The sequence below is a fragment of the Chionomys nivalis genome, chromosome 9 (assembly GCF_950005125.1).
Source record: "Chionomys nivalis chromosome 9, mChiNiv1.1, whole genome shotgun sequence".
Lineage (NCBI taxonomy): Eukaryota > Metazoa > Chordata > Mammalia > Rodentia > Cricetidae > Chionomys > Chionomys nivalis.
The window spans coordinates 46,894,035-46,919,692 of record NC_080094.1 but is presented as its reverse complement, the minus strand read 5'-3'; the positions used below and the strand labels follow the sequence as shown (position 1 = coordinate 46,919,692).

General features: G+C 44.7%; 1 protein-coding gene across 1 annotated transcript in view; it reads left to right on the top strand.

Moving 5' to 3' along the window:
• Acoxl (acyl-CoA oxidase like) overlaps nucleotides 1–25,658 on the top strand; it is a 296,568-nt gene that overhangs the window by 156,874 nt on the left and 114,036 nt on the right. The window contains exon 12 of the mRNA XM_057781242.1: nucleotides 3,818–3,971. Coding sequence (XP_057637225.1) covers nucleotides 3,818–3,971 — 154 coding nt within the window. The remainder of the gene's footprint in view (nucleotides 1–3,817; nucleotides 3,972–25,658) is intronic.

Sequence of the window (25,658 nt, the reverse complement as noted above, 5' to 3'; positions counted from 1 at the left end):
TGTAGAAAGAAAATCTCCTAGTTTAGAAAGAAACTAGCAACTTTAAATAATGCTATTTGCAGTGCACCAGCTCAAAAGACTGTTGGGATCTGCCTCTTATTTACTCCTGAACTGAATGGGCATCTCAAGCAGTCCAGGCTTGGCTCCTGACCAGGGGCGGAGGGAAGGGTGTAGAAATGCTAACACTCTGTCTTTCAGCTGCATCCAGCCATTTAGAGAATTTTTTTCCACTCAGCACCTGTGAGGATAAATTTCAGATAAACACTAGTGCGTATTTAAGTGTGTATGGTGTAGCAAGCCCTTAGGATGTAGTTGGCCACGTTGGCACCAGTTCTGTAGGCAGAGGTTGCTTGTTTGTTTCCCCGCAGCCCAGACCCAAAATGATCACACAGAAACTGTATTAATTAAAACACTCCTTGGCCAATAGCTTAAGCATATTTCTAGCCAGCTCTTACATCTTAAATTAGCCTACTTTTATTATTCTATACTTTGCCACGAGGCTTGTGGCTTACTGGCAAGGTTCTGGCAGGTGGGCAGGTGTCTGGAGGCTATGTGGCTTCTCCTCTGCTCCATTGCTCTCCTCCCTACATCTCTGTTCTGATTTCCCGCCTGTCTTTACTCTGTTAAGGCATTGGCCGAAAGTAGCTTCTTTATTAACCAATGGCAATAAAGCATATTTACAGCATACTGAGGGGGAATCCCACATCAATGTACGGGCTCATTCAACATCTCAAGACAGCTCAACAGAGCAGAGGTGTGTGTGTGTGTGTGTGTGTGTGTGTGTGTGTTCAAATGCAGAGGCCAGAGGAGCACATTGGGTGTCTTCTTCCATCTCTGTCCACTTTATTTACTTGAAACAAAGTCTCCCAGTGAATGGGAAGCTCGCTGTTTGGGCTAGGCAGGCTGGCCAGCAAGCCCCGGGGACCTGCTTGTTTCTGTTATACCAGCCATGTCATCGCTACATGGCTACATACATGGGAGAAAGGAAGTCATGTGCCTCTTTTGAGATGTCCACACACATTTTCATAGTCATTTTGTCTGTAATGGTTCCAGACAGGAAATAACTGAAATGCTCACTGACAAGCAAATACACAGCTGAAGTGTAGTCTCTGCACTACACAGAATGGAATAGTGATTGGCAGGAGAAAATAACAGTGCCTGGCATGTGCTTGTAACAAGGATAAGTCTCAAAATAACACTAATGGAAACAAGGAAGGCCCAATTCATATTGCACAGTCCTACTGTAAGTCTATAGTGAGTGGCAGAGAGCATGTCCTTGGTGACCTTGGGATGGGGCTGGAGGGAGGGATAGACTGCAGAAGCATGTGGGGTAATTTTGGGGTGCTGTTGAAACTATTTTGTTTACTGATCGTCTCACAAGAATGTGTAGCCATCAAATCTGTATGCTTTGAATGAATCCTAAATTATTCCTCAATAATGGTGATAAGGAAAAACTTTAAGATGAAACTAATAATGAAAATTATGACATGTAGAAGCTATTCCTCTCTGCATGAGCTATATTTCCATCCCTCCTTCTTCACTGATGAACATATTGGTGGCGCAATGGACAGTAAAATGACATGGAAATGCACTGTGAGGGAAAACATTCCTGCATCGCCTACACATGACACACATGAGGGAAACAGATAGCTATAATACATCACTGAAAATAATGTGGTGTGTTCCGGTTAATGACCCAGCTTAGCCTGTTTTCTGGGAACACTGTGATGACAGTGTGGAGGGGCCCAGCTCACAGTGGGTGGTGTCACCCCTCAGCATGTAGTCTAGTGTCATATAGGAAGCTGGCTGACAGAAGCAGGAGAGAGCCAGTGTGCAGCTTCCTCCACACTTTTTCTGCTCTGGGTTCCTGCTTTGAATTCCTGCTCTGACTCACTCGGTGATGGACTGCTATCTGGAAGTGTGAGCCAAATCAACCTTCTCATCCCCGAGTTACCTTCGGTCATGGTGTCTATCTCGCAAACCAGTGTATGTTTAAAAGTTAACTGTGGCTCTCTGGTTCTCTTCAGAGCATATAAATATTTTTCCTTCTATAAGTTAATGGTGGGATACAATGGGTGGAATTAAATAAGACAGGAATAGGGGGAATTGAACAAAAAGAATAGGAGTAAACAGCAAATAGTTTCAGGGTAAAAGTTTTAAACTCATTTTGTTGAGAGTTCCAAAATGGCTACCTAAACAAGACCCAAACTATGCTAACAACAGTCAACATCCCGAAGCGGATGCCACGTGAGCACTCTTCAGTGTACTAGTCTGGAAATTTCCAGTAAGATTTAGATCCTGACAAGACGGTTCCTCACTTAGCATGTTGACTTTAATGCTCATATCTAGGGCCTTTCCTGTGCCCTAGAGTTTGGCTGACTAATAGAGAGAGTTTAGGAAAATATTTACACCAAACATTAGTTATACGATAATATGTTCAAAGAAACTGAACACGAGGCCACACTAAAGGTAGTCCAAGAAGAGAGAAAAAGAAGACCTGTCCCTCTTCAACTATGGCATTTGGAAATACAGAAAGAAAATAAGAACTGAGGAGGTGAAAGGGCATACAAGGGGCACCAAGAAACATGACATCATACAGAAGTCACAGCCACAGATGGCTGAAAAATAAAGGAAACCAGCAGAAGCATTTTGAAGAGGGATGAGCTTCCATCTACTGCTGTAGCTATAGCGGTTCCCATCTCTGGGAGTCCATTCCAGTACCCAGTGGATGCCTAGAGCCATGGATGATATCAAACTCTACACACTTATAGTAGATTTATATAATTTATAAAATTAGGCAAGAATTTTAGGTAAGAAGCTAGCGATAGTAACTAATAACAAAATAGTAAAATTACAACTATGTATTGTGAATTTGCTCTGTGGATGTGATCCATCTCTCTTTCAAAATGTCTGATCTGAGCCGGGCGGTGGTGGCGCACGCCTTTAATCCCAGCACTCAGGAGGCAGAGGCAGGCGGATCTCTGGGAGTTCGAGGCCAGCCTGGTCTACAAGAGCTAGTTCCTCGACAGAGACCCTGTCTCGAAAAACCAAAAAAAAAAAAAAAAAAAAGTCTGATCTGAACAAAATGGGTCTCTTTGGCTTAAAATCAGGAAACTGGCAAGTCTGCCTTCCTTTGGAAGGCTCAAAGGAGCATTCATATCCTTGACCTTTTAAAAAGCTTCTCGGGCCTGCCTCATGGCTTCTCTTGCCCTCTTCCATCTGCAAAGTCAGCAGTTTCCTAGTGCTGTGTCACCTCGATTCTTCCCTCCTCTTCTCTGTCCCTTCCCTCTCATGCATACACTTGTGTTCCCATGGACCCGGTTGCATCCCCTAGGACCCTAATTTAACCACACCTTGCCAGCCCCTCTTGTCATATGAGGTGGCACACGCACGGGTTCCAGAGGTAGGAACATGCCCTTCTTTGGGCCTGTTATTCTACTTACTATACAATCTGTCACAGAATTTCCAGTAGAGGAGGACTTTAAAAAATGACAAATTCACAAGGTGTGCAAAACTTTTTGTATAGTAGGTAGAAGAAAATAATGTCAAACACGACCCTATATGTAGACTGGGAGGAAGCGAGAGAAGCACGAACCAGAGGCAGAGGTCAGCATTACCAATGAGGCTTAGGAATCGACTGCAGAAAGGAATTTGGGCAGAAAGTGAAGGAGAGCATTTACAGGGGGGAGAAGGATGTGGTGCAGTGGTGGTTGCAAACTGAGAGGCAGTGAAGGGGATCTTGGGGCTCATGCATGCTTCTCCCACGTGGCTTTGACACGCAGCTGTGCCCACCACATATCTCTACTTTGTCTCGCAGGCATGCAGCTTTTGTCCTGGATGAAAACATCTTCCAGGGGAGGGAGCTCATCAACAGTCGCTCACTACAGGCTCTGATGGCCGGCCTGAAAGCCTACAGTACCTGGGAGACCATCAGCTGCCTACAGGACTGTCGCGAGTGCACCGGAGGCATGGTGAGTCCCGAAGCTGAGCAGGCCTGTGGGCACCACGGTCACCAGATCTGCAGGACTCTGCATAGTACAGCATGTAGCAGGGAAAAGAATGTGTCAGGCAAAGAAAGTCTTTGAATCTGAAGGAAAGTGTCACTGTCCCCAGACTCTGGGAACTTAATATTAGCTGTGACCTGTGCTTGTCCTCTTGTATGGTGTGGCAAGAACTGGTGTGGACCTCATTGGTAAAATGCAATGGCATGCGGTGGCTGGCCATGAAGATCACTGGTGAATGTCACTGAACTTGAAGGTTATGGTTGACAGGATAGGAAATGGGCACCAGCACTGCAGATGCTCAAACTCTGCTCCATTAGTCCCATGGGGAGAACACAGGAAATGACTCCAAGAAGGAAGAATGGTGACTGCTGACACTGGAGTACACTTGTGCCAGGTCCTCCAAGGTGGCCAGGGCAGTGGCTCATTATGGCCTCCCTGAGGGACCTGACAAGTCAGATGGCCCGTTCCCACCAGAAGCCAGGGGAGGTGGTTGTCCCTTCAGATAGGAGGATGACTGCGGGATTCTAGAGTAAGGCTGGGTGAGCAGGTGGCAGGTGAGATCTGTAGGGATCCCTCAGGCAGGGGTTGCTCACAAGGGGGTGATCAGGACACACATAGAATTCTACACTGGCTTAGACAGTGTCCTTCTGAGAGATGCCTGAACCCCAAGGTCTGCTCACCCACCTGTGATCGTCTGGTCACCATCTAGTGTGTCGTCCCCCCACCCCCCGCTCATTCTCTACCATCGTTTGAATGTGATTTTTGTTCCCACTAAAGCTCGTGCTGGGCCTTGACTCCCTGACGGATTGCTATGGAGTGACGGGCTGTTAGGAACACTTGGGATCATGAAGGTTCTCATGAGTATGATAGTTCTCCTAGAAGATGGGAGGGAGGTACAGATAGAATTTGTGAGCTCCACATCTCAGTTTGGTTTTTCTGGTTACTGACCCCCATTCTGAAGCTGTCTGGGAGCCCATTTAGGAGATATCTCATGAAGACAAAACGTGCCTTCAATGACCAGAAAATTTCATGGAATTTAGGATATTTGTGTCAGGAACCAGAGTCAAAGACCAAATATTAGAACAAAGGGTGTTCCCAGCACTCTACTATTTGGGAAATCACAAAGGTTTTAGTGGACCTGTGTCATGACGTGGGGGTAGAGAACCAACATATACATGCCTTATTACAAAGGAGCTCTGGGCCTGGACCAACTAAAATTGTATTTCTTATTGTATCAGAGGCATTGGCCACCCACACACAGGATGAAGGTGGAGTGTGGCATAACCGAGGACACCAGATTAGTTATGAGTCTGAATGAGGGGACAGAGGAGGAAAGAATTGATGAGAGGAAACTGGAATTAGGCTGGAGAGAAGGACCAATGGGTCCCGGGCATTGCTGTCTTTGGGGGCTCTCCCGGGCACCACACACAGCACACTGTGTCCACAGAGGCAAAGCCTCACATGTGGCCTGGAATGCAGTGACCTTCAGCAGTGCCCGCTGGTCTCTTTGGCCGCTCTTTTGTGGAGGAGAACACTGCACAATGAGAACTGGGGACAAGCTCTTCATCAGCTCCCTCTAGCCTGAGGCTGGCAAGGGTGTACAGCATGCAGAACGCACTAAAGACTAAGCAGTGGCCAACTGATAGACGGGTGGACAGACGGACTGATGGACAAAGGGGAGTAAGTGATGAAAGGAGAGAGTAGATGTCCTGTGTACCCGTTCTTCTCCTCAGTGGGGCTTGAGATTAATCCAGAAACCTTGCCTCCTCCCATCGTTCTGTGCACTGTTATTATTTTACTTCAGATACTTAAACATTTGGAGTGTGCATTCATTGGATGTGTGTGTGCATGTGTGTGCACAGAGAGACTAGTGGTTGATGCTGCTCTCTTCCTCAATCTCTACCCTCGCCTTTTGTTCACTAGTTAAATTTATGCCTGGACAGTGTTGTTTATGGCTGTGAGGCCTTGGCTACTCACTCCCACCCTTGCCATCCTTCATCTCCCTGCCTCTACTCTTCATACCTCCTCTTCCCCACAAGTCCCTTTCCTGCAGGTAGATCTTTCTGTTTTGTGACCCACTGACCTTCACCAAGGCCACCTGTATAGCTGTGATTGTAGAACTATCCTTTGGAATCTGGTGAGTCCACAACAGTTTCTCCTTCCCCTACATCTATCCATAGCCCATAGTTCCCCAGGGAAAGGCAGGGCCCTCTGAGTCCCTCTCCATCCATGGACGACTGTCGAAGAGTCCAGTTGTATGCAGGCCCAGTGTAGGTGATTTCAGCTGCTGTGGGCTCATGAATTCTGTCCCACACTCACAAAATAGTGAGGTTTTTTTCAGCCCTTCTCTCTATCATTTGGTTCTTATAATCTTTTTTAAAAATCATCTTTCCTGGATATTTCCTGAGTCTGAATAAATGATATAAATATCTTATTTAGGGCTGAGCTCATCAATCATGGCTAGAACAACTGTGAGTCTCTCTGTTCACTGCAAAGAGAAGCTTCTCTGATGTAGGCTTAGAGTACATATATCTATGGATATAAACATAAATATTTAGAAAGCAGTATTATGTGATGTCAAATTATGAAAATAACAGTAGTGAGTCTTTCCCCCAACCCCAGGGCCTATGACATCCCGAGCCATGAGTTTTTGAACAGGTTTATAGTATACCGTACCAGGCATGAATTCTCTTCTGTGGCTTTAAATCTATTCAGGGCTCTGCCATTTACCCACCACAATAGCCATGGCACTATTGTACCAGGGATTGCATTTTGCCTGGCAGGTTAGTATGATGGATTGAAGGATTCCCATCCGTGTAGGGCTGTTTGTCACTTTTCTCCTCTAGCATCTTGCATAGCCCCTCCCCGCAGGCAGCAGGCAGGCTAGTCAGCAGAAAGGGCACTTCTCTCCATCCTGCTACCAGGGTGTGATCACTGACTTAGCTAGACAGGCTGGCCAGCGAGCTCCGGGATTCATCTCTCCAGTGCTGAGATTAGAGGTGTCCCACACAGCTCTCCACGGGTGCTGGGGTTAGAGGTGCCCCACACAGCTCTCTGCACGGGTGCTGGGGTTAGAGGTGCCCCACACAGCTCTCTGCACAGGGGCTGGGGTTAGAGGTGCCCCACACAGCTCTCTGCACAGGGGCTGGGGCTCTGGACTCGGCCTCTCAGGCTTGTCCTGCAGACACTTTACTGACTGGGGCATCATTACTTTTTAGGGTGCAAACAGCAGTCCTGGGCTTTGGTTAGTCATGGTCAAAGCCAGAGCGCCCTGTTGGCAGCTCATTGTGGGGAATAACAAATCTGATGTCATGACTAGCATGAGAGCAGGAAATGTGAGGAGAGGAGGGAAAGTCATACAGTGTGCCAGGATTTGAACCTATCTGGTACTAATCTTTGCCTCGTCCCTCACCCACGAGCAGATCTTCTAACCTGTGGATGCCACCCCCCACCCCACCTTTCCTATTTGTCACCGAGTATGAGTATCACCTAGGGAGGGCAGCTTATTTCCTCAGTGAAGCCATTTTATTGCCACATGTATTAGGTTACCTTTCCTAATAACAAGAGCAATACACACCCACTGTAGAAGTTTTTGAAAATATAGAAAAACACAGAGGAGAAAGTGTTCTCTCCACCTATGCTTCCAAGCTGAGACTGGTTTCTGAGCCTCATTATCTGTATGCACTGTGTGTGTTTAGGGTTTTATGCCCACTCCTCTCATCCATGAGTGGGCAGGGACGTTGCTTCTGATCTCACTTGTGTGGTAGTTTCCATGACTGGTACCATTCGTGATGTAGGTGTAACATAATTCAACTAACCAACCTTCAGGTATGTAAAAATTGTCATGATCATAAAAATATTCTAGCACCTAACTTTGGTGGTGATTTTTGTGCATATTCTATGTCCTTGGGATCCTGTATTTAAACAAAACTGACACCGTGAACAAAGGGTGTGCTTATTTCTGCTCCCACCTGCAGTCAAACACTGTGTGTCTAGATCAGTGGCTTTCAAGTTCTCTTGGGCGTGACCCCAAATAAAAGGTACATTTTTCATTAAAATCCAAAAATTATACACACACGCGCGCGCGCGCACACACACACACACACACACATACACACACACACAATAATACTGATTTTCCTATCCTGATGTGCTCTTCTTTTTGAGAAGAGCAGGTTACCATGCATTCCCTTGACTCAGGACCTGCTGGTGCACCACAGCTTCACCCATGAACCCTAGACTCTTAGTCTAGGCAGGTGGGGCCTTGCCACAGGGTGTGACCCCTAAGCTACAATTTGGGGGATACATAGTCTAGCCCTGGCAGTGGGATACCTTCTGTGACTAGACGGTTTCTACTTTTAACTGTTGGTATTTAAGATTTTGTTTTTTAAAGGTGAGGAAGAATGAATGCCCCTAATTATCTCCTGAGAACCAACATAATATAGTAACCATTTTTTTCCTAGCTGCCTGCCTGAGAGTTTCCCCATCTCAGTACAGCTGCTCTTGAATATCCCTGTGAGAGTCGTGAGTTCCTGAGACTCCTTAGTCTATAAATGGATATTTCCATAGCACGCAATGGCTGACTTTAATATCATAACTACTCTGTGTTGGGAAATATGGAGAAGATCTTCGGCGATTTTTATAGTGGTTTGTCAATTCTTGCCTTTGTGCAGGGGGGGAGGCTACATCTTTGAAAAATAATATTTTGCTGCTTAAAGAATCTTCTCAGGTCTTAGAGATGTAGCTCAGAGATAGAACACTTGGCCTCCAATCGCAAGGCCCTGAGTTCAAGCCCTAGGACTGCCAGACAAACCACACAGCAAGACTCTTCTCAATGACGCTGACAAATGCAGGATGCGAGAAGAAGGGAGACTCTCAAGTGAAGCCATTTCTAATTCTTTGCTTCCAGGTTCTCATTTCTCTGATGAGTTCTGCCCTTGTAGCATTGCTGGTCCTTTTTTGAGTGCAAAGCCCGGGATGCATGGCTTTCATACAAAGAAAGAAAATGTTTCCTTGGTCTATTATAAAGTGACCCTTGCCATTTGGAATTGTCATAGTTCAAGTTCATGTGAACACATCACCCCTCATTACTAAGAATGACTGGGAGGTAGGGGTATACACTCTCTCAGTTAGGCACTAACCCTAGGCACTAACCCTGGTTTAGAGGTGGTGGGAAGCAGGTTCTAGGTTCTGTGTGTGGCACTGGGAGGCTCAGAGACTTTGACACCAGGATTATTAAGGGATTTCTAGCTGTGTTTGAGTAACAGGCAACAGATTTACCTTATGACCTAAATGGCAACAAAAGGCAAGCAATAAGACAGGGTAAGACGGTTCTGAAAATTTTCCTGCCTCGGAAAATTGTCTGTCAGTTACTCTAGTCATTAGCCAAAGTAGGTTGCTTCAACATTGCAAATGAGACTTTGAGTGATTGCCTAAGTAGCCAGTTGTCTCTGTCAGCTACTGTACATTTTTAGAAGCTGCTTGATTGCACTTCTGCCTTCTCAAGTAATATTATCTCCCTTCTCAGTTTTTTGGTGGGGTTGAAGATCAGATAGACAGAGTTACCTTCCTTTTATGATCTAGCCAAGTCATTTCTAATACAAAACTTAGACTTCTTAGAATAAAATGATTATTAAAGCATTTAGCTATGTTCCTTGCTTGATATTGTTTATGCTGGCTGTAATCCTAATTTTATACTTGATATCTGTTCTTAGTGTATATAGTTTTGTATTGGGTTTGGAACTCTCTTATTTAGATAAAAGGTGGAGGTGATGGGGAACCTTCTTCAGCCAATGGCCTTTAAGAGGCTGGACCATGTTGGGGCATGATTTAGGGTACCAAAAAGCTGTGGCCCTGCCCTGCTCAGCCTCTTCTTCCTGAGAGCCACACCTGGATGTCGGACCTCATTCTTATTTTCTCACTGTGATCCGTGAGTTCCCTTTTAATAAAGAAAAATCTTAAAAATCTCTATCTGGAGTTATCCTGGTATTATTTGACTCATGTCCCCCCACCTTCGATGCATTCTGCATCATGTCTAGGCTGTACTTACAGAGAGGAAATCGAGGTAGAGTCCAGTGAACTCCATGTTGAAGACATGGAGCTGAAGGCCCAAGGAGACCAAGGCATGTGAGCTCACAGGACTGATTAATGGACCAAGCGATAACTCATATCTACAGTGGCTTCCTGTAAGGAGTGGCCAGCACCTCTTAGTGCCTGCGTGTGTGTTACTAAAATTCATCCCCTGGATATGCACCCCATCTACCACTCCTTCTAGGGAGCCAACCAATGTAGGATTTTACCACAGTTCACCCTGGGGACCAGTGAATTTATTGGGATTACTCATAAAATACAAGTGCATGGTTACTAACAGGAGCATGACTAACTTCAAAACAGCTGAAGAGAAAAGTCTTCGCCCAATATGGATGACGGAGCCATAAATGAAGAGCCCCACCTATATGTTCTAGTCTAGACCCCAGGCCATATCCAATAAGGACAAAATTGCTTGCAGATGACTGGGAGATGTTGCTGAGCTACCTGGTGAGGGTCTAATGGCCTTTCCCACCCCCCTTCTCTGGGGGAATGGCAGCAGTCCACAGACCTGATGGTGAAGGGCTCTCTCTCAGCTGACCTCTGACCTCTGGAAGATGGCAGCAGTATGGCTCAGAGGATAGCTCCTTAGGCGTGTAAGGGCGTGCCTCAAAGCTGAGCAAAGTCTCTCAGAAGTATCGAGGAACGGTGCTCAGTGCTCACACTGGTCTGGGAGGATTGTTTTCACTATTTTTACAAAGAAATATCCCATATGAAAGGATTGCATGTAAAATTGACAGCAGATTTCTCACAGCAAGGCAAGTCCGAGGATGTAAAATAGTATTTTTTAAAGTTATGAATGGGACATAAAGCAACCTAAACTTATGCATCCAACAAAATTATGTTTCAAAAACAGAGGTATAATAAAGATACATCATGCAATTGCAAAAGTTCAAAGAATTAGTCATCAACAGACTTTTGCTATAGGAAATATTAAGAGAAATTCTTTGGGTAAAATGAAAAGGATTCCAGCCCGAAAGTATAAAATTAGCAAGCACATGGATCAACAAATAAGGTATTTTCTCAGCATTTAGATTGCACAGACACACACCAGTCTTTTGGAAATAGAGTTCCACTGTGTAGCCCAGACTGGTCTCTTGCTCCTCTGAGTATTGGGATTACCGGTCTGCACTACTCTGCCCAGTTTAAATATGTTTAATGAGCAGATTACTTAAACAAAAGTGATAACCTTGTAGCCTGAGGTCAAGATGGAAGTGCAGTGCTTCAATCCTCTGGCTTTGTGCTGGAATCAAGTGTGATGAAATACATACAAAGGGCACAGGCAAAGAGCCCTGCTATTGCAAGGCTCTCAGGCCACACACAGGGCCGTGTAACAGTGCTCAAAAGTCGACTGGGAACAGTTAAAGGTAAACTCAAGCTGAGCTTTCCTTGTTTGGGATGTTTAGGACCAGGAGTGTTTCAAGTTTGGGGATTTTCTGGATCTTGGAATATTTTCAGACTTTCCTGCATTGAAATGCTGAAAGCACTTTGAAATCTGAAGTCTCTTCCAGATTTTAGAGCATTTGGGATTTCCGAGTTTTATACTATAAGCACTGATATCTCTGCCAGAAAAATACAACAAGATGTATAACTAGCATGTGGTTAAAATGGAATTTGAACAGTACCAAAGTAATCAGAAAGAAGGCGGGGAAGCAGTGAGAATACGGAGCCAAAGATGTTAAATAGCTGCTCTTTAAGCACTAAATGGGGCCCCAGCCTGTCTTAGAAGCAAAGCCCCCCTTTTATATCCCTGGTTCATATGCAAATTGGGTTGTGCTGGCTCACCCTCCACTCAGTAAAGAATGTGGGTGCCAAGGAGAAGTAAGGACTCACAGAATAGCTGAGTCCTCCCCAGTGGATGAGCAATTCAAATCTGATCTGTGACTTGGCAATTGTGTGAGCTTGGGCAGGCCCCTCACCTGCCTGAGCCTGTTTCCCCGGAGTCTGTAGTCCTGGAAGTCCACCCGCTGGGCTGCATCTTCTTTTTCTAGTAGCCCCTTTGAGCAGTTCCCCAATGTTTCCTTCAGAGGGAGGTAAGATGGAACATGGTTAAATTCATCCCAGTCCTCTCCTGTAAGAGAGGGAGGAGGCAAAGTCAAGCCAGCTTTTGGTGTGCTGCATTTCAGCCTCATATCTTAGTATGGAAGGGAGAAACCAAGCTGGCCTTGTTCAGATGTGATGAAACCCTTGGCCTTGCCTTGTGGGTAGCTGGCCATTGGACGCTTTACTCTATGGCCTCTGGTTGGTCATGTGGCCAGAACTCCCACCTTGCTTCTCCTTGTCACTTGCATTCTTTCTTTAAGGATTGATGGGGTCCATCAAGTTCTCGGGACCTGCTGCTGTGTAGCAATTCTTGCACATTGCCTCTTGACCCAGTTGGAGTGCCTAGACTGAACTCTCTAAGGTCACCCAATGGAGAAATGGCCTTGATTTCACACTTCTGACTCTGTGAACATATGGAAGAGACATCTTGTCATTGTAGGGGCACTACTGTGTTTGGAACCTCATGGTCAAGGCTCTGACCTTGCTCCTCCTATTGAGGGCCTCAGTTTCTCAACTCTTAAATCCCAGGACCTGAACAAGAATCCGGTAAAGGCAGCCGGTCCTCTGCACCGACTTACCCATCCCTGCCTCTCACCAGCTGCAGAAGGAAAGTATTCAGAAAATAATTGTGCTTGAACTAGATATGTTCAGACTTTTCTTCTTATAAAATGACTCCCTAATCTATATCATATCACAAACATTTACATAGCAATTGTATGACACTAAGTCTGAGAAGCGATCTGGAAATGATTTAATATATATAGGAGGCTGTGCAAAGGTTAAGTGTAAACACTATGCATTTTATGTAAAGGATTTGAACATCCAAGATTAGGGTACCTGCATAGGTTCTAGAGTTAATTGTCCATAGACACCGAGGGACACTGTACTTGATTCTCCTTACACTGAAGGACAACTGGACTTGATTCTTCCTCCTTTCTCATCTATGGAATGACATAACAGATCATACTGATGAATCCCAACCTTATTCCCTTCCTTTTCCTGTTCTCCATCACAACTTACTGAACACAAGTGGGAGCCACCTGGCTGGAGTCCTCAGGATAAGGCTTTGGACTGTGGAGTCGGAGCCTAAAGCCTCAGGGTCTACAGAAACAGACCTGGAGTTCTGACTCAGCTTGGGGCCTTGCCGACTACTTCAGGTACAGTTGAGTGACAACTGTACCTGAATGCCCATAGCTACATCTTGTGGCCACTGTCTTGGCCACAGAAGGTCCCAATGCCGTGCTCACTGTGTCCCTGAGAGCAGTTTCGCCAGCAGGATTTCATGCCCCACTGCCACCCATAGACCATGCTTATTCTGCCTCTCACTAGATCTGTTTCTTCTCTGCGTGTTCCAGAATCCCACATAGAAGAGCAGAATTGGCAAAAACAGAGTAAAGAAACAATGGAACAAAACTGAGCAGGACGGTCTCTGAGGAGATGTGTGATCCAGCATAATGATAAGGTTATCAGCAAACATGCCTTGACCCCGTCTTTCATGTTTCACATGGAGCTGCTGTTTGCTGTTGGGGATAAAATGCAGCTGGGTGAAGCCCGAGTGATTACATTCCGCGATTGCATAAGGCAACACTGAGCTGATGCTTGTAAGCTAACAAATGAGAGGCATGTGGTACACATGCCCTGCTTATTCAGTAGACTTCACCATAAGGCTGATTCCTCAGGGAGATTCAACACCACCTCATTTATCTGGCATCGGCCAACCTGGGAACAGATCCAAGGCCTGACATAAACAGAACTGATCTCTGAGAAGCCCAGAGATGTCTAGAAGTCCAGGCTCTGGAGCATAAGCCTTGCTCCACTCCTGAAGGAGCCTGGCCTGTCTGCTGTGAGCTAGCTGTGTTGGTGCTTACACTCAGCTCCCCCTCAGGTACTCTGCAGAGGGAGGATAGAGGTTCTTTGAGTACAGGTGTCTAAGAACGCCCAGGAGTACCCGCTGGTGGCTCAGAAGATTCTAAAGGACTGTATACTTTTGTTTTGTTTTTCAAAGCAGGGTTTAACAGCCCTAGCTGTCCTGGAACTCGTTCTGTAGACCAGGCTGGCTTCAGACTCACAGGCCTGCTTCTGTCTCCTGAATGCTGGGACTAAAGGTGTGTGCTAACGTGCTTGTCTAAGAACTATACTTTTTAAAAAGTGACTTAAAAAATCCAAGAATATAGAGGGACCCCTGGCCAGCCCTACGAAGGAGTCTAACGTCATCAGGAACAAGGAGGTCACCCTGTCACCCAGCAGTGCAGGCTCTCTGTGGGCAAACAGGCTAGCACCTGAAGGAACAATTGATTGATGATCACCCATCCTTTCGGGTCCTATAGACCCCAGGCCAAACTCCTAGAACAAAGTTCTCAGCCTGTGGGTCGTATCAGATATTTACTATTCATAACAGTAGCAAAATTACAGTTATGAAGTAGTAATGAAAATAATTTTGTGGTTAGAGTCACCATAGCATGAGAAACTGTACTAAAGGGTCACAAAATCAGGAAGGTTGAGAATCATTGGCCTAGAGGAAAAAATATAGCATTTATTTAAATCCTCAGCTTTCACAGCAATTCAAAGGATATGTACCTTTCAAAAGAGACAAGGAGGTCAGCCTGACTCAGGTCTATGATGACAGAGACTGTTGTTTGGCTCCCTGTCCAAACTGTGGAGAAGAAACGGGGCCAAGAACAATCTTGGCTGGTGCCTGGGTCACATGTTGTGAGTGATGCTGCTGAAGGATTCTGGCTCTGAAAGTCATGTTAGCTGGGACTGCATTTGTGTGTGGGGTTAGAGTGTGCTGCAGGTTAGAGTCTGCTGCAGGTTAGTGCCTGCTGCAGGTTAGCGCCTACTGCAGGTTAGAGTCTGCTGCAGGTTAGTGTCTGCTGCAGGTTAGGGTCTGCTGCAGGTTAGTGCCTACTGCAGGTTAGTGTCTGCTGCAGGTTAGGATCTGCTGCAGGTTAGGGTCTGCTGCAGGTTAGAGTCTGCTGCAGCTTAGTGCCTACTGCAGGTTAGGGTCTGCTGCAGGTTAGAGTCTGCTGCAGGTTAGTGCCTACTGCAGGTTAGGGTCTGCTGCAGGTTAGTGTCTGCTGCAGGTTAGTGCCTACTGCAGGTTAGGGTCTGCTGCAGGTTAGGGTCTGCTGCAGGTTAGGGTGCTGGATTACAATGGGGATTGGAGCAGGTGGAAGAGTTCTTACTCAGTGCTCAATGCAGGAAATGTCAAAGCTTCAGAGAAGGGTTTTTCTAAGGTCCAAGCGTTGATTTTGTTGTGGTCGACACTTGCAACCTTGTCAGCCCTGCATTATCCTGATTCTTCTAGAATTCATCATGGTTGCTGACCAACTCTTTACCTTTCTCGTTTATCAGAAAACCCTTTCTCTTAAGTATTGAGATTCTTCCATAAGAATCAATTACTCTAGAGCTCTGGACTGAAACCTAGGCCTTTTTTAGACTCTTTAAGTCACTCTCTGAAGATTGCTTGCAGGAATAACTGAATACAACACAGTAAGAATCACTTTGTGATCTCAATGATTTCTCAGCATTGTTCCAAGCTCAGAGGAATCAACTCTTGCTTTCCTAAAGGAGTTTTGCTTTTGAAGTGAGATGACTAACAATATCTGCAGGTGTGCGTGCAGGCACAAGTACCACGTGTGCGGAGGTAAGGACGAATTTCGGGAGTCAGTTCTTGTTCCTCACTGTAGGATGGGCATGGAACTCACGTCACACAGCGTGCTCCAAGCTCTCTTATTTGCTGAGTCACCTCACTGCTCCATAAGTTTTCACATCTGCCTGTTTTATTCTGAGCCCCTGAAACATCAAGTACCTGGGCTTTGTCGATGGCCAAGGAGCAGAGACTGTTAGTTATCCTGTGACTTAGCCCCAGCTGGAACGGCAAGGGGTAAGACGCCACCTCTCAGATCTAATGAAAGGAGGCAAATGTTCTAAACCAGCCCTTCGCCTAGTACCAGGTGTGGTGTTGCACACCTGTATCCTGGTTCCAAAAACAGAGGCAGGCAGGAAGATCCATGAGTCAAAGGCCAGTGGCCTGGGCTGCACAGTGAAACCATGTCAAACACAAACACATGATATAGAAATGAATACTTTACGTTGGTAGGGACTTTGACTTTGGTTTATTGCACACAGAGTTTACAAATGGCGCCTCTGTTGGTTTCTTTGGGACTGAATGGTTGTGGGAGCAGGCAGGACAGAAACTTTTTTACATACACACACACACACACACAGAGAGAGAGAGAGAGAGAGAGAGAGAGAGAGAGAGAGAGAGAGAGAGAGAGAGAGAGAGAGAGAACACAAAGAGTGGCTCTTACGTGGGGTCAGTTTCTGAAATGGGCTTTGCACGTGGGCAGGTGAGTTCTCAGGGAGAAGAGTGAGCTCCGTGCAGGGGTAGACTTGGTGGGGAAATTTTTAAAAAATGAGATAAATAAATACATAAGTTAGTATGTTTTTAAATTTAAAAACAGATATCAGGCCTTCCAGATCCAAGGATCCTGCCCCTGATTTAGGTTTTTGCTTTTTGAGTGTGTATGTTGGGAGGTTATGGAACTTTGTTCCTTGGCTCTCTGTGTTAGTTAGTGACTCACACTTAATTCTTATTTAGCATAATGCGTGTTTTTTTTTTTTTTAAACAGGCATCTTTGTCTCTAGTGCTTTTTCAGTGGGGGCGGGGGAGGGTCATCCCTGTACATGAAAGTCTCTGTGTTATCACTCTGACAGTCTTGTGCTAATGGGTCCCATCTTGTTAGGCAAATTAGAGTGTGCTGTACAGGCAGTAAAACTGACCCTTGTTACTGATAAAGGAAAGAGAAATTGCTACAGTGACACAAGGATAATTAATTTCATTGGCAACATTCCTCTGAAAGTCTCAGCCCCAGCTTCTTAGGGCCAAAAGTAAGGTGATTATAAATTTTATACAGAATGGAGAGCGTCCAGACGTACGGGTGAATAACGGATGTGGCTGGCATGGAACCTGGGCTGCCTTGCCAAATTTGGAGTCTGCTGTGCAGTTCCTTCTCCTCTTGTGAGATAACTCATAACTCTCTAGAAGGATCCACCCTATATCAGGGGGACCACAGGGGGTGGAGGCAGTAAGGCTTCACAGTTGACTTCAGAGGGGTGATCATTTCAGCTAAAAGCCTTCTGGGTGAAAAGTAGGAGAGACTTGTTACTGCTTACGCAAGCCAGAAGAAGAATCCATCTTAGGAAGGGAGGGAAAAAGAAAGAAGCAGAGAGAGTGAGGGGAGGGCCAGGAGGACAGGAAGAGGGAGGGTGAAAATTCAGTTCTTAGGAGAGTTAAGAGCCAGGAGGAGTTGGGAGCCCCCACATCCATCCCTCCAGATTCCCAGATTCAGCCTTAGTATCTCTCAGTGTCTGCCCACTCTTGTTCTTTCCGGCATCTGACTTCCCTTCGGCTATGGAGGATATAGACTGAGCTGTGTGCTGCAAAACCTCAGAAGTCTGAAATACTTCAAAACAGAAAACTGTCTGAATATCAACGTGATGACACAAGGTGGAAAAAGCATCTATCTCACACCCAATCTTCCTGACAAGTGTGAACTAGAAGGCAAGCCCACAGCGCAGTGTGTCAAATGACCTTTAGACTGTGTGCACGAGGCACCTAGGAAGCACACATTTGGTGCTTCAAATTGGATTCCACTCCCAGGGGTCCTGACTTGATTTCCGTGTCTGTGGTAAGACACTCACTAAAAACAGCCTACCTATTACAGTTCAAGTCTCTCACTGAAGGAACCAGGGCAGAAACTCTGGAAACGGAGCATCTACTACCCTCTCTACAACAGCTTCTCCGGTGTATGAAACTAACCTTTGTCACCGATACATAGACACATTGATCATGTGTCCAGCGACCACGTTAAACTGTCATGATTGTCCTAATAATTGGTTTATAGTTTTCTGGCTTTCTCTAAGATGATGATTGTATCACCTACGAGAAATGATAACTTTGCTTCTTCCTTTTCAATTTTTGCTCTTACTTCTTTGTCTCTTACCATGGAAGTGGTGAGGATTTCCTGTGGTGGTAGCTGGTTAAACACCTACATTTGCATTTTGGTCTTGCACAAACTGCTCTCTTAAGGAAGGCCTGTGCTGCAGTTTGAGTATGGCGCGTTCCCCCATAGGTTCACCTGCTTTAATGCTTGCTCCCTAGTTTTGCTGCTGTTTGGGAAGATATGGAACCTTTAGGTGGTAGCAGCTTACTGCAGGACTGTGTCAGTGGGCGTGGCCTCTGGTGGTCCTCTTTCTGCTTCTTGCGTCCAGATGCGATGTTCAACCCGCTTCCTGCACCTGCCGCTGTGTTTCCCACCATGATGGCTCTGTCCCTCTGGAGCTGTACGCTGAGGCAAACCCTTTCTCCCCTGAACTTTTTATTAGGACTTTTTATCATAGAAAATAAACTGATCTAGTCTGTCGTACTCCTGGTTTAGGAACAGATGTGTGTATATGTGGGTTTATATTATTGGTTAGTTTTAAAGTCTGGGTCTATGGAATTATCTGCATTTTTGTTGTGATTATAACATCTTTTTCCCTCTGAATTCTGAGATCAAACCCTGAGCTTGTGGATGTAACACAGCTTAGCTGTCCACCTTGCGTATAATATGTGTGCTATTGTCTTGCTGATACAGGTTTGGGGTTTTCCATCAGCAACTGAGTAAGGCTAGCTCCTGTCCTTTCCTGGGAGTGCCCTTCTCTTGATTGGATATCAGAATACATATGTGTCTCAGGGATAGGGAGATGGCTAGGAGGGTGAGTGACTTTCTGGACAAGCATATGACTATAAGTTCAAACGGCTAGCACCTACATAAAAGCCAGGTAGGTATGAGGCCAACTGTTATCCCAGATCCCAAGAGGCAGACATGGGGACCCATAGACCGGCTTAATCAATGAGCTCTGGGTTCCAGTGAGAAGCCCTGTCTCCTGAGGAGGACACCTGATGTCGACTTTGGATCTCTACATGCATGCATGCCTTCCTCACAAAAAGATGCACCAACAAATGTGTTACAAAAATATTATACCCTCACTAAATGACTTCACAGTGTTGCTCTTTTTCTCCAGTTATCTCAAAAGCTTTGCGTAGAATTAGCACTGTGTGCTCTGTCCCTTGAATATCTGGGACAGGTGGCTATGGGTTGTACAGGCCTGTGGTTTCTTTCTAAACCATGTGACAGTGTTGGCTTTACCTCTTCGGTAACTATAATCTACTTATATTCTTTCTTCTTGGGTCTGGTTTGATAATTTCCATTTTTCTGTAATTTTTCCATTTCTTCTTAGTTTTAAATTTTCCTGGTACAATGTTCATAACCCCTTGTTATCTTTTTAATTCCTGATGTAGTTGTAATTATGGCTCCTTTGTCATTTCTACTGGCATTTGTTTTTCTCATTCATCTTATCTCCGAACTTACTTTATACTTATTATTTAAGTCATAAGCATCTCTCTGTTCACTTTATTGCATCCGATTTTTCTGTCCTGAAGATTTTTTTATTATTGTATTTCCTTCCATCCTCTTTGAGTTTATTTTCCTACTTGTGGTATCTTTCTGAAGCTTTTTGCAATTAAGATTTTTTGTATATGTATGTGTATGAGCATGTCTGTGCATGTTCTCGTGTGTGTGGTGTACATGTGTACACAGGTGCACATGCATGTGGCTGCTCAAGACCGATTGCTGTCCAGCTTCCACGCTGAGGCAGGCTCTTGCTGAACCCAGGGCTAACTGTTTCAGTTAATCTGGCTAGTCAGTTTGTTTCAGGGTTCCTCATCTCTTTGGGATTCCCAGAACCCACATAAAAGCATACCAGCTCACCTATGATACAAGATTTAGATTACGCTTGGATAACGGGTGGGCTGGCAAGCTTTTATGTGGCTCTGGGGATCTGAATACTGGTTCTCATCACTGCTAAGCCGCTTCCCCAGCCCTCTTTTGTATCTTAAGTGTTATTGTCTTACTATCTCACTTGTTAGAAGCATTTAATGCTACAAGCCCATCTTCTGAAATACTGCTTTGATGTTATCAATTGTGGTTTAATGAAAAAACTCTTTATTAATTCTAAGTATATTTTAATTTTCAACATTTACTGACTTATATGTTTCTTGAGTGTTTTTCAATTTCCTGATGCCTGATCTTGAAAGATGGCAAGAAATGTTTACCTGTTATTAAATTTTAACTTGTGTCAAGAACCCATCTCTGCATTTGGCATTACTTAACATAAATTCTGACGGCAGCCATACAAGGTAGCACTAGTGGGACCCCAGTACTGTGTATGTGACACATGGGCCACAGGGCATTTTAGTCATTTTTCCAAGGTCGTAGAGCAGCTGAGCAGACAGTTCTCATGTTCAAACCCAAGCTGTTCAACTCAGGGCTAACCCCTTCACAAACAGCCATCGTCTGAGCTACTGTGCTTGTTGATATAATAATTAGTCTTTATTCATTTTTTTTCTGCTCAATTCTACCACAGTGACAGAACACAGCCAGTATAGCATAGACTTTCAAAACTTTGTCATGACCTACACTTCGGGTGTGTGACATCGAGTGTGGTCAGGTTCCAGATCCATCTCAAAGGCATGGGTACCGTTATCTGATACAGAGTCTCCAAGGTGACCAATAGGTTAAGCGTGTTGGATAATGGCTCCTTGTAACTGTGTTGACCTCAGATTTTATTCATATTGAAATTATGTTATTAGATGACCACACAGTCATGCTTCCCTTCCTAGTGAATTTAATTCTTGACTTTTAGACAGTGACTCTCTATCCCTAAAAATGCTTTAGTGTTGGAATATGTTTCAGGCCCTAGAGCTGTGGTTTGGAATTGCAGTGAGTATCCTCCATCCACTGCTAGAGCTGCAATTAACAAAGCCCCCATCCTCTTGGGTGGGCGTGGGGTTTCTCCTTCATCCGTGGTGGTCATCACTTTTCAGAAGGCTAGCTATTTGGAGTTGACTTTCTAAAACCCACCAGCTGACTTCAGCACCTGCTGCCCTCTTTGAAGTCATGTCTGCCCTTTGTTTACTCTCCGAGTCCTGACGCTTGATTATTCTTTCTCGAAGTCATTTCTCAAGCTTGTTTTTGATGGTTTCTACGAAAACAGTTTTGGAAACAGTATCTGACTTGCTGCATTGGCAGAGACGGATATCCTCTCTGGACACCAGACTTGTTTTTGTTAAGTCACCATGTATTCCCAGTGACCCAGATCAAAGGGTCCTTACCCGCTCAAGCCCTCAGTAGCATTCTTGACGGGAGAGTTCCTTCCCGAGTGTCCTTCCTCTTGGCATTTGGGACTCTGGGCTGCACAGCCAGCTTCCTTCTTGTCCTGTTAGTCTCCTCCGCCAGTCTCTTTCTTTCCATTCTCTCGAGGCTGCATGGTGTGTTCCTCTTCTGTGTGGCATCCCTTAGATTCCACATCTTTGTGGGTCTAAGTACTTCCGAGGGGTGATGACTGTTTCCATCCCAGACTCGCCACATCTCTAGATTCTCCTGTGTCATATGGTCATTGAGATCAGTCCACTGGGTGGTCACTCCGACTCTTATATTTAACACAAATTTGAATGTCCACTCTCCCCACACTCCCATCCCCAGGAAAGCTCTGTCGACTTGCAAAGAAACAGCTTTCCTCTTTGTCACGTGCCTGACTGGCTGCACCCCTGCCCTCCATGGTACCTCTGTTCCTCCTGGGCCTGCCATCTCTACACTGCTCCAAGTCTCTCCTACCCTCTTGCTTCCTATGGTCTGTGCCCCATGCAATAGTTAGAGTCATCTTTTATAATAAAGACAAGTGATTCTGCTCCAAACATTAGCATTTATTTTTAACTTTACTTTGCTCCCAAGCCACCAGAAAAGATGCCCAAGGTGGCTCCCAAGCCCCCGAGTGACTTGATCCTGGTGTGCTACCCAGCCTTAACTGCAAGCTGCTCTCTGTCTGCCTTGTTGATCTCAGGGTGTCCTCACACTCTGCTCTCTTGACTTGTGTAAGTATATCCCATTCCTAACTTGATTGAATTCATTTCGGTGAGGTTCCAAGTTAAGCAAAATACACGCCCCCCCCCCTTAAAAAAGAGACTAGGTCTTGCTATGTTGCTTAGGTTGGTCATGAATTCCTAGGCTCAAGCTATCCTCCTGCTTCTGTCTCCTGAGTAGTTAAGACTCTAAACATATGCCACTGTGTTTGACTTTCTCTTGCTGGCTGTCTTTCTACTCCCCTCAGAACTTCCATTTTTCCTTTCTGGAGCTTGCCGTGTGTGTGTGTGTGTGTGTGTGTGTGTGTGTGTGTGTGTGTGTGTGTGTGGTTTGCATGTGCCTTTGTGTATAAGGAGGTCAGAGAACACCCTTGGCTGTTGCTCCTCAGGCATGGTCCATCTGTTCAATTGACCTAAGCTCTCTCACTTACCTGGCATTTGCCAGCTAAGCTGGGTTACCTGGCCACCAAGTCCCAAGGCCCCACCTGTCTCTGCTTCCCCAGCAGTGGGATCACAAGTGCACCTTGCTGTTTTGTTTCCGTGTGTTCTGGGGGGTCTCACTTGGGTCTTCATACTTGCAAAGCAAGTCCTTTACTGATTGAACTGTCTCCCCAGCCCCATGACCACTGACTTTTAATTACCAACTTTATTTGACTGGTCTACCTGATTGATGTCTGTCTCTCTTGAGGGCAGGACCATGTCTAACTCATTATGAACAGCCTAGTGTCCATCACACAGGGCAGACAACTGGTGACAGGGTTCATGAAGGAATGTCCTCTCACCGTGACCAGTTCCTAAGTTCTGAGGATACAATACTGTAACAGAGGGGTCCGGGCATGGAGGGCAGAGTGGGGCAGCTCATCGTCGGCTCTGTTGGACCCAGAGCTTTGGACTCAGAAGACTCAGCCTAGATCGGGGTGGTCTCCAGAGAGGTTATAGTTGCTCTCCACACACACCTTTCCTCTTGCCTATGGGACTGAATGGTGGAGGCATGCAGGAGCAATACCAACTCAGCCCTAAGACAGTCCCCTGGCTGGGAAGCTCTGTTCCTATGTGTTTTCCATTGCCCCCCCCAACAAATAAGATAAGATTGATTGCATCTGTTTCTTCTTTAAATTAACAAAATTTGTCCTCAGTTTGTTTAAAAAGAGGGAAGAAAGTCTGTTTCTAATTTGTTCTGATACATTTATTAAATGTAATCATCCAGTAAAAAAAAAAATCAGAGATGTTGAAAACAGCAGGAAAATATTAAACTTTCAAAATGCAGAGCTTGAATCATAAACCATGTTTCATGGGCTTTCTCTGAAATGGGAGACAACCTCAGTGACATTCACAATCAGCTGCTAGGCAGCTCGATGGAACCCAGAAGGCCGAGAGAGGGTAGCACATCCACCCAATGTGCCCCTTCTTCCCAGAGATGAGATTCTGGGCTGTGTCCCCCCGAGGACTCTGTTGGCTTCGGGAGCATGGGTTTAGAGTCCCTCCGTTGGCTTCGGGAGCATGGGTTTAGAGTTCCTCCATCTAGTCCGCATTTCTTCCATTCGTTCTGTTGTTTTATTAAGAGTGAAGTCAGCTAATGGAAAATATTACTCACTTTTGGAGGATGATGGCTTTTTCTTTTCCCCACTCCCTTCTTCTTTCCCATTCCCCCTATAAACCTCACCAAGAATATATAAATTAATGTCCCACTTGGGAGGCCCAAAGAGAAGGAAGAAAAATTTCACTCTATAATAAAGCCCCAAGGTACTGTTGAATAACTAAGAGAAGGATTTCCTCAGACTCCAGAAGATTTATTCACATCATGTTATTGATATATAGATATATCATAAACATCAATGTGTACTTTGGAGATTTGTGTGTGTGTATGTGTGTGTAAATACATGGGGTATATATGATATAACTATATGGTTGAAAAAATTCTCAACAAGGTGCTAATAAATTGAACAGAACATTAAAAGATCATTCATTGTGGCTAAGAGGAATTCATTACATGGATGCAAGGATAACTTGATATATTCAAATCAACAAACGTGATATCATATTACCATAGTGCACAGTTTTCCTACATACAGTCATACGGTCAGCGACAACATATAATCATTGTCATAGATACAAAAGACGATGCTTGATGAAATTCAACATTCCTTCATGATCAAAACAAATTAGTCATAGAAAGAAAAGTGCTTCAACTCGATGAAGACAGCATGGCAGACTCATGGTTAGCATGCTAAAAGGAGGAAAGTTAAAAGATTTTCCTCTAAGATTTGGGATAAAACAAGGAAGCTCGTTTTACCACTTTTAGTCAACACAGCCTAGAAGACTTAACTTGAGCAACCAAACAAGAGAAAGAAATCAAAAGACATCTGGTTTAGAAAGGGGGAAGTTAAAATAACCCTGTTTGCAGATGACAGGCTTATGCAGGAAAACTACAATAAGATATTTAATAAATGTTTCACAGAGTGCCAAATGAATTTAATAGAGTCTCAGGATACAAAGTCAACACACAAAAGTAGCAGCATTTCTACATAGTAATGCAAAGCTATCTGAAAAATAAAGAAACCCATCTCATTTATCATAGCTACAAAAAATGACTAGGGATTAGTATAACCAAAGTGGTGAAAAACTTCTACCATAAAACAAAACAATAAATTGGTTAAAGCGACTGAAGAGACACAGAGCTGTAAATGAGCCCATGCTCTTGGATTGGAATAATTAATATCATTAAAATGTTCATAAGACCTAGATTGACATACATTTCAGTGTGGTACTTACCCAAATTCCAATGCAGGTCTTCACAGAAATGCATGGACACTACCGAAATTTATATGGGAAAAAAAATCTGAATAGCCAAAGCACACTTGACCAAAATAACGAAAAGCTCGATCACTAGGTGACTCCAAATCCATAGCCATCAAACAGCAAGATTCTTGCATGAAACCAGAGATAATGAAACAGTAGAGAGCTGGACCCATGCACCTACAACCAAGATGTTTTGGACAAATGCGTGAAGAACAAACATGGGAGAGAGGGCAGTCTCCTGGACCAATGGGAAAATGGGACACACACACAAACACAACGATTGAGTTAGATCCTTATCTTTAACCGTACACAGAAGGTATCCACTTATCTCTGGTAGTATAATATTGCATGTATATTTCTCAGTCTCAGTCTACTGTAGTAATAGAAAAGGGACCAAGAGGCTCCATGGTCATATTTGATGATAATTACGTTTGTATGCATGTATGTGTATACATTTATATACACACATACTGCATTTTCTTTGTCTGTGAATATGGCCATAAAAAGAATGAAAGCCTGATATTTTATGACACTGTAGAGGAAACCGAAGGACATTATGTTAAGTAGAATGATCCAGGTACAGAAAGACAAGTACTGCATGATCTAACTCACGGAGAACCCAAAAAGCTTGTATTATAGAAGTGGAAAGTAGAGAGGGACCTACTGGAGCTTGGGGTGATTAATGGGGATGTGGTAGCAAGACACTGGCCAAAGGCACAGAACACAGCTAGAAAAGGGAAATGGACTTTTAAGAGGTT